Raw genomic sequence first — 12,701 nt, 5'->3', positions numbered from 1 at the left:
CCCTGAGGTCGTGCAAGATGGGAGCTCTGGCTCAAAATGCTCTGCTATTTGTCCGGCAGCATCGAGACAGACGCCTAATACAACCTCTGCCACGGTACTTTGTCGTACCTCTCAAGAAGGGATTCTCAAGGCTGCTACCAAACCGCTTGTAATCACAAAATCCGGGCAGGTAACCTCCAAGAGTGTTTTTGGCTTCGTGGAAGGGAATTGAATGTACTCTTTTACGAGCTGACCTTGAGCACGGATCGGACACGCTCGGATTGTTCGGCGTCAACCCCGACGCGGGCCAGGTAGGGGGATAGCCCGCCGTAGGTGGTTTCGAGGTGCTGGACAATCTTCCTACAGAAATCTGGCGGACATTTGGCAAACGACTCATTCAGACCAATGCTTTCGATCTCTTTCATCCGCTCCTCTTTCTCTGGCTCGAGTTCTGGTTCAGACTTGACATAATCTTGGCTGACGGCATCCACATCAACACTGCACAACAGCAGGACCAGCAGTATTATCATCCCAGTTCGGTCTTTGCCTTGAGTGCAATTGACCATGACAGGCCATGCCGTCTCGTCGGCGAGGACGTCGAAAACTTGCTTGATCTCCGGCTGGCTGTGATCAAGGGTGTCAATTCCGAGGCCGATAAGCCCCCGTGGTAGCATCAACTCCTTTCCCAGCACCGATATCCCTTCCGTCCGGTAGCCCAGAGCCATCAAGAAGACCAATTTCGCGAGACTGGTGTACTTCAGCTGCCAGATGAGATGCCGTTCGAAGCCTTTACCGTTGAGATTGATGAGCGCATAACGTATGCCTGGTATTTGGACTGGGTTGGAGACACTGTTGCCAGACGAAGGTATCACCGCTGGCTGTACCGCCACGGCAGCTGCAGACCGCTTCTTCGCTGCATTGATGTGTTCTGTTTTGGAGCGCAAGTCGATGATTGTCTTGATCTTGTACTTGTTGACCAGAGCATCGCGGTCGGCCACACTGGCATCGTCTGGTCGTGCACTCCTGAACAGGAGACCTGGCCGGAGAGCTGAGACACCAAGAATGTTGTTGATGTGAGCTCCCACGTCGCGAAAATTGAGCAGGTTGTCAAACCGATGTGCCGTGGAAGATTCCATGCTGATGGCACCCACGGCTCTCTCCTGTGCCCAGAGGAGTGGAGACCTGTACTTCTGTCGGGTTGGCAAAAACAAGGTGTGGTGGCTGGTGTTGAAGTTTGACAGCTGCCCTTGCTGCCCTTGCTGCCCACTGCATGTCATTGTGGGGCGTTAGGCCGGTGAGTTTCCTTGGTCCCTGGCTCTGTCTCTCCCCTCTCCCCTGGTCTAACTAGCTGTTAGCTGGCTGGGTAGGTACCACATGGGCGCCACAAGAGCTCCAGCTGGGCAGCTTCTGGCCGGAGGTGCTGGGGGCTCTCCTCGTTCTCCTCTCCTCCTTCTTCATGAGGGAAGGGTCCGATCCAGAACGGGGTACGGCCATGGGCCATGGCTATCGGCATCGTGTGCAATTGACTACCCCTCCATTTTCTCTCCTCCCGTGGACAGTTTCCCCAACCAGCAACAAAGAGCACCGTCTATGGTGAGCAAAAAAAGACAATCGACACACCACTGAAAACGCTACCTAGGTATGTAGGGATCACCAATATAAGGGTCCTTGGCTAGTTAGACTATCTCTGTAGCGGGAGCAACTCTCCCTCGATTCCTATTGGCATGACGTAGGTGGTAATAGGGACACTGGTGACACTTGGTGCTGGGATGACATACACAAGCGCAGCTCTTGGTCATGACGCTGGTGGGCGATGGTGGGCGATGGCGGTGGTGACGGGTGTCCACTGCCGTATGGGATGGGCAGCCCGCAGCCCGCAGCAACCCTGGACCTCCCCCCCCCAAGCAACCTTGGGGACCTTGATGAGCGAGCGGCACGCCACTGGTCTTCTGCAGCTCTTCTTTTGGTTTTATTCCTCTTTCCGCTGATCTGAAATGCAAGCAGAGCTCCTTCTACTGTATTCTCCCTCACGTTGAGAGAACCCTCCAGTCTCCATGCCGTGGTAGATGCTTGAACTGCGTTGTTGTTGCTTGCGCAACCGCCCGCCTGCTCCCACCACCTATCGATTACCCGAGAAGCAACCAGGGGGCCAAGCATGTCGGCCAGCGTTGCCCATGCTCGTGCCCATCCCCATCAGAGCAGCTTCACTCCCTCGGACAAGCTTGAAGACCAAGGTCAGTCAAGCCCGTTTTGAAGCTTCATGGCAAGCTGACGCCCAGTGTAGCTGCCTCTGCGGCATTGTCTGTCGCTCGAGACACTCCCACCACCAAGCACAGCTCTTCTTCCGTCCTCGACCACGAAGGTCGGCTATCTGCTGCCAGTGCGTCAACCCCGCCCTTGATCGCCATCCACCATGCACCATCTCCAAACCACAAACCCCCCCTCGCATCCATTTCGCACAACTATACTAACTGCCGCAATACAGGTGCTGCGCTTTCTCTGAAGTACGCACGAGCTGAAGATCTTCCTTCGTTTCCTTCAACTGGCGGCGTCAAGCTCGCATCCGCCGGCGCCGCAGCAAGTCTCGCTGAGTCCAATAAGAAACCCGTCCAGCTTTGGACACCCGGCGCCATCCCCCACGCGAACACGGCGGCGTACAGAGCAAAAGACTATGAGATGGAGCCCATGTGGAAGCCGGAGCTGAGCCGGGCGGGTTCCCAGGCCGCACTGGCTGCCCACCGAGATGCTGCACCGGTAGACATCTGGAGGGCTCCGGAAACAGAGCAGGGTCATTCTGCCGCATCCTCGGCCTTGCAGAATCCCAAATCTCCCCCACCGATCACCGAGAGAAATGTGTCTAGCGATGGGCGGCAAAAGGCACTTTTGGCTGCAACAGCTTCCATATCCGGTGGCAGACGGCGAGCAGAGTCCGCACCCATACGCCCGTCGGCAACACCGGTTCACTCTGCCTGGGCCATCAAAGCTGCGACGTCATCTCAGAACATGAGACCTCCCATGTCACCAACTCCACCGTCAACGAGCGAATTGTCAGGTGCGGACGCCGCCAGAGTCCAAAATATGGCCAGGAACAACGTCTCTCGACAGATGTACACGTCCAATCCGCCGGTCGCCATAGAAGTGGAAGAACGGAGGAGGCAAGAAATGCTCCGTGCCTCTGCGGTTGCCATGGCGAGGAAAATGTTCGCTATCCAACAGGCTCAGATCGATGAGGCGAGGGGAATCCACCGTTCACAAAGTCACTACGCTGCATACACGGCCCGACGACGCGCACAATCAGATGCCGCGAATCAGCCCGCAACCACTGAAAACTTGCCACGATATGAGAACCTCGAAGAGGCTGCCCGAAGATTGGCTCAAGAGCGACTCGCTAAGCTACATGATGAACACGCTGAATATCGGCAGTACTATGGACAACAGACTGCGCCACCAAGGTCACGGCTCACATTACGGCGCGGACGGCGGACGTCTAACATTCGAGAAGACGATAGTGATTCTGACTTGGAAGAGTCACGCAAAATCCGGGCACAAATGTCTCTGTTTCAGGGCAAGCTCGCCGAGGTCGACAGCAAGAAGCGACAAGCGGATCGAGATGCATTGCTTGCCGTGGCACACAAGAACGTCACGGCTCGTATGAATGCCATTGATGAAAAGGTGTTTTCGGAAACCGGCAAGACCAGTCCGCAACAACGCGAGCTGTGGGAGCGTCAGGCTCGGGAAAGGGCTCAACGCGAAAGCGACGACAGGCTGCTTCATGTGGGAAAGGTTCACATAGGAGGTGGCAAGTACCTTGAGCAATCAGAGATCGAAGCAATCGCCAAGGCTCGACTGCAACCGACCCTGGATGAGATCACCGAGAAAGCCGAGCAACAAAGGGCCAAGGATGAGGAGCTTAGACTAGAACAAGAGAGGATCAAGGCCGAACAGGAAGCTGAGAAGAAACGGCAGGCCGAAATCAAGGCAGAACAAAAAGCTGTCGTCGGTAAGTTCGCAATCGTACTTTGAAGCCAATCACTCACTAATCCTTCTCAGATCGTGAAAAAGCCGAACAAAAGGCCCAGAAGGCCGAAGAGAGACGAGTTCAGCTAGAGCAGAAGCATGAAGAGAGACGTGCGCGCACCGAACAAAAGGCCACCGAGAAGAAAGCCCGAGACGAGGCAAATGCCGCGGAAAGAGAGCGTCGGCGGACAGAGAAGGGAGAGAAAAGACACACTGAACCTGGCAAACCTCGATTCCTCCCAAGCTTCCTCGGAAGAGGCGCTGTCGCAGCTGGAGCTGCGGCGGGTGCGGCGACAGCTGCGGGCGTAGAGGGCGCCGCAGACGTTGTCGGGGGAGGAGCCAAGGCCGTCACAGGAACGACCGCACTCCCCGCAACCCTGACAGCCGAAGGTGGTGACGAGCACGCAGGTGGAACTGTCCATGACCAAGTGACCTTGGATCCCAACGAAGCCGCTTATGCGGTCGCTGCCGCAGACGCAGAGACTGAACCCGCAGTGGAAGAGTCGAGAGTTACTCAGCTGGCAGACGAAGAGATTGGGCCGAAAGACGACATCGGTTCGACTCCGTATTCCAAGACAACTCCGCCGCAAGAGCCCACATCCCCAACGTCACCGACATTCTCGACCTCTCCGACGTCGCCTTCAAAGCGGGATTCGCGGGTGAAGACCTGGTTCAGGCGATTCAGGCCGGGAAGTAAACCGGAGAACGACTTTCTTGAGCAGCCTACGGGGGCAGAAGGAGAACCCAATGACCACTTAGACACGTTTGCGCAGACAGCTGAGCCGATCCGGGAAGAAGATAAGGTCGGCACGGATTCGATCCGAGATGTTGCACTGGCAGGCCGAAGCGACAACGAGACGGACGACCTGTACGGCGGATCCGTCAAGCCCTATGGAAGAATTTCACCCATTCACAACGAGAGCTCCGAGCCTGGTCCAGCTGTGGCTGCTGTTGATGCATATGGGCGCGATGTCAGTCCTTCATCGGACACGTCGTCACTCAGCGAAGAGCCATATGTGATCGCCGCGGACGTAGCTTCCTCCAGATACTCGACTGAACACACCGGGTCGAAACGAGACTCAGGATTCGATCAACTTGCGACACTGACAGACGAAGACGAGGAACCGCGTGGCCGGAAAGGCTTCCGGGAGAGGTTTCTGAAGAAGGTCATCCCTGGACGAGATAAGGACAAGGACAAGGAAAAGGACAAGCAGAAGCCCGGGCCGTCTGAGACTGCGGCGCCGTCAGCTTCAGCCCCAGTTCCAACCACAACCACCGAACCCCAACCACAGGCCCCCGCCGAATCTGCTGAGATGCCAGAAACAGGCGAAGCTCACACCAATCCAGACGACCACATCCTCTCGGAAACGGAACCCTTGCGTGAAAAGGTGCAGGAACCGTCAACCACATCCACCGAAGCCACGGGAAACACAACCATCACGGGAACCACGACACCTGCGTTGACGCACGCACAAACCAATGGGGATGACGAGGAGGATTTCGAGGAGGCCCGGGACACATTCGACGAAGGCCGGCTCGTGAGTGCGTCCAAGGTCGACAGCGGGGCGGCGAGACTGGTCGACGTGGCGGGTCCGATGAGTGGGAAGAAGAGCGAAGAGAAGGCGAGGGAGGGGAGTCGATTCACGGAGGAGTTGTGAATCTTTCTGTGGAAGGAAGAGGAGGAAGCGAGGGAGGCTGATACAACGCGGGAATATATAGGAGAGAATCGTCGAGGCATGGCGAGTTCCAGAATGTTACCCAGGCCAACCAACACAGGCCCAAAAATGTTGGCACATCTGTGTGTGTGTGACGGATCTCATGAAAGCGAGAAGGGACGATTTGCTTGAGCACCCTTTTTTATGTGTGTGTGTTTGTGTTTCTTATTTTTCGTCGTGCTATTATGTGGGAAAGCGAAAAGAAAGGGACCGAGGGCACGATGATTGATTGATCGCAATGTTTGTTTGTTTCAGGATAACGACCGAATCGATATACAGACAGTATAACGCGGGGCGTGGCACAGTGCTGCGCAACGCAACGCAACGCACCATCATCACGTTCTGTTGGTCTTTTGTCATGATCTATTTTGATGCCGCTATGCTATGCTATGCTATGCTAACGCTGCATCAATGTCAATGTCAATATGTGCACCAAAATAGTCATCAGATCGTATCTACTATTACCTATCACGCCGTCGTTCTGTTCCTCCATACAAGTCGCCCAGATCTAGGGTATCATCATATCGCAGGTATGTGGCTTCAGTGTGTGTTTTTCCCCCCTGTCAAGACACTGCAAATCGCTCGCCGTGGCCAGTCCCAGTACTCCATCCATCATATCTGCGGGGATAACACCATTCAGGTATTCTCCTGCTCACCTGTGACTTCACAATTTCATCTTTCCACTCTTCACAATCTCCCACTCAGCCTTCCCGAAAGGCTCGTATCTCTGGCTGTTGGGCCGGAGGAAGAACAACCGGTCGTCGGCGACTTTGGCCGGATCTACTCCTTCCTGTCTGAGAACAGTCTTCTGCTGTTTATTGTTCCCCGTCGCTATGACTTGCGTCATTACTCGAAGAAACACGGGCACCGCATATTTGGGCAGACTATTTCTCGCGTAAGTGGCTAGACTCTCGAGTAGAGTGTCCGGAATAGGCGTCGTGTGGGAGCTGATGTCTTTGAGCAAGACAGCAGCACACCCGGCGCGGCCTTCGTGGTGTGGGATTGCCACCCCGTAGACATTCGCTTCAAGCACAGCTGGATGTTGACCCAGGGCCTGGGCGACTTCGGCGGTCGACACATTCTCGCTACGCCAGCGGAAGGTGTCGCCTATGCGGTCCATGAACCAGGTGCGTCCCTCTGAGTCGAGTTTGATCACGTCTCCGGAACGGAACCAAGCGTCGCCCTTCTTCAGCACGTCTCTCAAGATCTTCGAATTAGTGGCCTCCTTGTTGCCAAAATACCCCTGGAACTTGGCACCAATGTCGGCTGGGTCGACACTGTAAAGTAGTTCGCCGGGTTCACCGCGAGGTACGGGGATGCAAAACCCTGTTTTCGGGTCTCGGTAAGGCGCTTCTGTGTCCCAGTCCACTTTGACGATGGTCTGCCTCAACCTCATGAACAAGCTGCCCAAGAGACCGGCTTGACCTATGGCGCCTGACGAGAAAGTGTTGCGGGAAAGGTTGAAGCTCGCGCCGGCGGATTCGGTGGCACCGTAGAACTCGGCCACCGTCTCGACACCAAATCGGGCGCGGAATTTGTCCCAAACGTCTGGTCGGAGGCCGTTACCAAATGCGAGACGCACTTTGTGTTTGGTGCGGTCATTTGGTTGAGGTGGCACGGCGAGGAGGTAACGCAGGGTTTCGCCAACATACTGGATGGCCGTGGCATCCGCCGCAGCGACCTCGTCCCAAAAGTGTGAGACGGAGAATTTGTGGCCCAGGACCAAAGTGCACGCTCGGATCAGACAGCAGTGGAAGCCCAATTGAAAGGCAGAGGAGTGATACAGCGGCATGGCGGTATAGTACCTGTCTGGTTTGGATGACGTGACGGGATGCAGGTTTATCCAGCGTGCAATAAGACCGGAGCCAACCACGGTCCGGTCCCAAGGCACAATTGCAGCCTTCGGGAGGCCTGTCGTCCCCGAGGTCGATATCAGGACACATGGAGAACGACCAACCACACCGGATCGGGCAGAGTCAGGGGCACGATAGGGAGGAAAGTATTCCAGAGACGACTGGAGGCCAGGAGTCAAGACTGCGACCTCCAGAGGGAAGGCATTGTTGCGGAAATTGGGCGCCGAGAAAATGGCCTTTGTCTCGTCGGTCAGGACCTTGGACTCGATCTCAGGATCAACAATCAAGAGTCTCGCCGAGGACGTCTTCACGCTGTGGACGAAGGAGGTGGAGGTCAGGTTGTAGTTGATAAAGGCCGGCAGGGCACCCAAGGACCACAAAGCCATGGTCAGAAAGAGGAATGGAGGGCCATTCATAAAGTCCATGGCGACGATCTCGCCAGGCAGGACGGCATGGGTGGCGTGCAGGTATCCCGCATAACGCAGCACCATGTCGTATGTCTGTTTGAACGTCCATGTCTTGCCCTGGTAGATGAGGAAGATCTTGTCTGCGACCTTGGGGTTCTGCGCATGGCCCTCAATGAGGTAGAAGGAGTTGGCCCGATCTGCAGCCTCTCTCTTTGCAAAAGCTCTTTGGGACGCCAGGAGACTGAGGATGAGCTCCAGGTCGACCGAGACTCGCCAGCGGGCATTGAGGTAGGCGAGCCCGGCGAGGGCTGCGGTAGCGGATGGCACTGCGAGAGTGGACGGGGGAAAGATCAGCATTTCAATGGCCCTCAGGGAGGTCGATGGAGGGGTCACACGTACCAGCAAGAGCCATCACCGACAAGACAGCAGACGGGAGAGATCAAGTCAATATGTGGCAAGTGAGGGAGGGACAAGAAGGGCTTTGCTCCATGGGGGATCTTGTATGGCCAGAGGCGAGCACCACAACTTGAACCGAGTCGGTAGGGGAGCTTTTCCAAGAACTGGTGGCGGACGTGACTGCAGTTTGGAGCTTGGTGTGGATTTGGGTGTAATTTGGGATGATGTGGCTTGCGAGACCATCAACACGAACCGAGGCAGTTTGGTAGAGAGATGGGAAGCGAGCCAGTGATGATATGATACAGTAATACGAGGTAGTGAGTGATAGTACATAATAATTAGTTGATACGGTAAGTGGCTGGCTGCCTTGACTCCGGAGGCTTCTCATCCGTTACATACAGTCAGTCAGTCAGTCAGTCAGTCATCCAACATCCACCATCCACCTTCAAACCCCTCCAACAACAGCCATCAATCCTTTCGAGCAGCCAGCCCCAGCCTCAGCCTCAGCCTCAACCAAGTCCAACCCCGTTGTCTGCATTCATTCCCATCATCATCATCATCATCATGTGCTACAACCAGTACGTCTACCAGAGATGCGACCGCTGCTCCTGCTACCACGAGTGCATCGTCCAGACCCGCCGCTGCATACGCTTCAAGCGCGACGGCTCCTGCCTGCTCTACTTCAACTGGAAAGTGCGTTCGCCGCCGGGCGTCGGACCGACGTATGATGACCGGCGATGCGGAACGTGTTCGACCAGCAGAGTCCGCCGCCACCCCAGCTCCAGCGCCTGGAACTAGAACGGGGTTGCATTATCGCTGTTGCTGTTGTGATCATATGACGGACGCCATGGCTGATGTGAATGACGTGGGCTGGCATGAGTTCTAATTATCTGGCTGTTGTTCTTTGCACCGAGACGGACCAAAAACTCTGTGTGTGCTCCAGCACTGCGACAGGACAAGACAGGATAGGACAGGACGTCGGTGAGTTCGTCTTCTTCTACCGCCCATGTCATCAAGCCGTGCTCCAGGTGCTGACCGTGTTTCCCCGTCAGCCTCACTCAGCCTCTCCTCACGAAAGCGTTGTGCATGACTTCTCTCCTCGACACCACAATAATACAACTGCAGGCCCACGGCATCCATTCTCGTCCTTTACCATGAACCTCGACTCAACCCATGTCCAGCCAGGTGGTGTCAGTTACTGTTTACGTCGTCGACTGCTGTCCTTTCTTTTTGCCTCACCGTCTACATCAGCATCATCCACACTGTCCTTGGTAGACCCAGCAAACCGAGGTGCGAGGCAGGTGTGACATGGGAATGTTGCGGGACTAGACAGCACGAGAGGCTCCGGATGCCGTGGTTAGACCCAAGTCACTTCCCCGAATTTGATGACGGCACATGTGTACATGGGAGGCCATGAATCAGAAAGCCGGCAGAGGTGCAATGCAAGCCATGATTTTGGTAGATATGATCCAGATGAGTATTTTACGAAGGCTTCATCACCCTGGTCCTCGCCATTCCATTACACGAGTTTCCCCTTGACCACAATCCGTCAGTAGTCCAGGACCCTCCACTGATACCCTCCGTCCACATTGTTCCAGTCTTTCCTGTCGAAACTTCTCTCCCACCCCAGCATCACGGCCAGGATCCGACATGCATTCGCCGACACACCACACACCACTTTGTCGCTCTGCGCCAACACGGCCAAGTCCAACAGGTACGCGCGACCCAGGAGTTCTCGCAGCTGAAGCGCCTCTGGGGTTGGATGTGTCCGGTAGTCCCGCTCCAGAAGGGCCACATCGTCGACATCATCGTTCGCCCCCTCTTTGCGCGGTCCGCTCGAATGTTTGGCGTCGTGATGGTGCACTCGCTTCTCCCGGCCGTCGTCGTCCTTCTCGCCAAATCGGTGCTTGGCCTTCATGGGCATCGGGCTGCCCCATTTTTTCCGTTCCTTCACGTCCTCCGGCAGACCCAGCCCCCAGAAGACGTCCCTGAAGAACCCGCCTTCCCAGCCCAATCCACCTCCTTGGCCCATGCTAGCCAACTTCTTCTTGGACGCGAGGGAAATTCGTTCTTGGGCCCGCAACGTGTTGGGCAAATCGATGTGGTCGTACATGTCGGCATCGTCCGAGGCCACGAGGAATTTCCACTGCGAGGATTGGCCGACCAGCTTCAAGGCCGTGGCCATGTACATTTCGGGGGGAAGGTAGTTTTGCGAGTAGGTCAAGCTGAAAGGGTGCCGGTCGCCGCGGCGGATGTGAATTCCCACCAGACCGTTCTGTGGCGGGGCGTCGTACATCTCGTCGTCATCGAAGCGTTCGTCGTCTGGGACGGGGCTGGGGATGGTGGTCGGATCGACGTCCTCGCGGAGTTTTTCCACGCGGCTAAGTACGTATTGCTCGTCCTGAGCCCGCAGCTTGAAGAGTGTCTCGTAGCCCTCCCTCGCCATATCAAATATTTCCCGCTGCGAGAAGTGGCTGTGGAAAGCCTCGCCGAAAATCCAACTGGTAGTGGCAGCAGACACAACGAGGTGTTTTGCCTGATGGGGGCACGGGACACGATGCGAAGGGCTCGGTAAGCGGCAAGATGGAGAGGGCCTTGAGCCGAAAAACGTGCTGTATTTGCCGTAGGGAAAATTGGTGTCGTCGATGAAGAAGGCGCGATCTTCACGGCGAGCCAGGCCGTAGGAGAGCCACATGCCCAAAAGGGTGGACCCAAGACCTGCATCGGTGGCGTCGAGGACGTATGTCAGGGATTTCTCGCAGACGGGCAGATGGTTCGCGCTCCCCTGAGGCGGCCGGTGGTTATCCGCGGGAAGAAAGTGCTGAGATTGCGCCTCTCGGACGTCGATGAAATTGGGATCCTCCTGGTAGTAGTCGCTTTGCTGGGGTTTCTGGCGAGGGCCTGCGACATGGCGGGCCACCTCGTCGACTTGCGAGCAGATGTCGGCGTAGTCCGTGGAGGGCAGGGGGAACGGGAGGTTCTGAGGGATGGATATGGTCCAGTGATGTTTCCCCTCGGCATCTGTCAATGCCAGCGGGGTTGGATAGTCCGGCAGCTCTGAAGCTTCGACGATTTCGTAGGTCTTGCCCAGCGAGGTCAGAAAGGTCAGCTGGGCAAGCTTGTGGGATTGCCTCCGTCCGAATGAGACGAGATAGTAGATCCCGATGACGACCGCCAGCCAGAAGAGGCTGCGGACGATCTTCCGTGAGTTGAGCTTGGGCGGTTTCTTGCCGTGGCGTGGCAGGATGGACGGAAGAGACGGTGAAGGGATCGGAGTGGAAGGGAGGAACTGTCGGATGGAGAGATATCGATCTGGGCCACCCACCCTCAGTGGTTTGGGGGGACTGGCACGGCTGGACAGAAGCATCTTCTTCTTGCGTTGCTGCTCGGCATGACTCGGTGGTTTGGGTGAAGGAGTCCTCATTCAAGCATTGACGCTGAGAAAAGAGACAAGAGTGGTTTCTTTTTCCAACGACATATGACGCCAAATTCCAACGCTATGCTGATGCAAGTCTATGCGTCTAATGACATGAAACAACCAAAATGAGGGATGCAACGCTTAGGTGTGCCAGCTAACAAAGACAAACAAGAGCAAGATCAAGAGAAAAACAGATAAAAATAAGAATAAAGAAACACGACACAACGCTGATCCCTTCCAAGATGCACAGCAGAGGAAGAAAAAGAGGGCCCCAGGCAAGAATGAAATTGACGATACCACCACCAGCAATAATAATAAATAATGATATGGAAGAGGTTGTGTGGCCCCAAATCCAGCCGATTGAATTGAATTTCGTACTTGTCTTGGTCGCCGTCGAGCCGCAGTCCCTCCCGGCGGGATTACGAGTATGTTTGGTAGAAGAGAAAGAGAAGCAGAAGAAAAAGGGACAGCGAACGGTACAAGGATCCCAGGATGCTGGTGCAGAACCTGAAACACGCGAGCCAGTTTCTTCGGCCCCTGCCAGTCACACGGCTCCAGCTTGAGCCTCCGTTTAGCGAGAGATCGTCTCGTCTCCTCCGTATCCAGAGTTCCGAGTTCCGGGTAGCGAATATAACAAGGAAAAATATGCTGATTGGTCTTGCATACAACCGGCACAAAGGGAGAGACAGAGAGAGAGAAGGCCACTCTTTGCCAGACTCGTTCCCAGTCTGCATCTGTACCTATAATAAACACCTCTATGAAAAACGGGGTATCTGTATCTGTCTGTTCTGTCGCATGGATATGCATCTTTTGGCCTGGAATCGCTTCCGTCGAGGGTCTCCTGTCCCCCTCCGTTGTCTGCTAAACATAGTAAATCCCACATGGTCCCGCTCGAGGAACAGAATTGCTGTCAAAG

General features: G+C 55.5%; 4 protein-coding genes across 4 annotated transcripts; 1 reads left to right on the top strand and 3 right to left on the bottom strand.

Annotated features, from left to right (window-relative positions):
- Positions 1–221: 221 nt before the first annotated feature.
- AYL99_04413 (hypothetical protein) lies at positions 222–1,256 on the bottom strand (the record flags this gene model as incomplete). The annotated part of the gene is made up of 1 exon (XM_018835927.1): positions 222–1,256. The coding sequence occupies one exon, from the start codon at positions 1,254–1,256 to the stop codon at positions 222–224; it is 1,035 nt and encodes a 344-aa protein (XP_018695577.1).
- An 878-nt stretch (positions 1,257–2,134) lies between these two features.
- On the top strand, positions 2,135–5,654 carry AYL99_04412 (hypothetical protein; the record flags this gene model as incomplete). Its single annotated transcript, XM_018835926.1, has 4 exons — positions 2,135–2,213; positions 2,264–2,359; positions 2,465–3,979; positions 4,030–5,654. 4 exons carry the CDS (start codon positions 2,135–2,137, stop codon positions 5,652–5,654), a joined length of 3,315 nt encoding a protein of 1,104 aa, XP_018695576.1.
- A 721-nt stretch (positions 5,655–6,375) lies between these two features.
- AYL99_04411 (hypothetical protein) lies at positions 6,376–8,383 on the bottom strand (the record flags this gene model as incomplete). The annotated part of the gene is made up of 2 exons (XM_018835925.1): positions 6,376–8,297; positions 8,371–8,383. 2 exons carry the CDS (start codon positions 8,381–8,383, stop codon positions 6,376–6,378), a joined length of 1,935 nt encoding a protein of 644 aa, XP_018695575.1.
- Positions 8,384–9,916: 1,533 nt separating this feature from the next.
- On the bottom strand, positions 9,917–11,791 carry AYL99_04410 (hypothetical protein; the record flags this gene model as incomplete). Its single annotated transcript, XM_018835924.1, has 1 exon — positions 9,917–11,791. One exon carries the CDS (start codon positions 11,789–11,791, stop codon positions 9,917–9,919), a length of 1,875 nt encoding a protein of 624 aa, XP_018695574.1.
- Between the last annotated feature and the right edge of the window lie 910 nt (positions 11,792–12,701).

The sequence above is a fragment of the Fonsecaea erecta genome (assembly GCF_001651985.1).
Source record: "Fonsecaea erecta strain CBS 125763 chromosome Unknown Scaff3, whole genome shotgun sequence".
NCBI lineage: Eukaryota > Fungi > Ascomycota > Eurotiomycetes > Chaetothyriales > Herpotrichiellaceae > Fonsecaea > Fonsecaea erecta.
The sequence above is the reverse complement of the archived record's forward strand: the minus strand, read 5'-3'. Positions and strand labels throughout refer to the sequence as shown.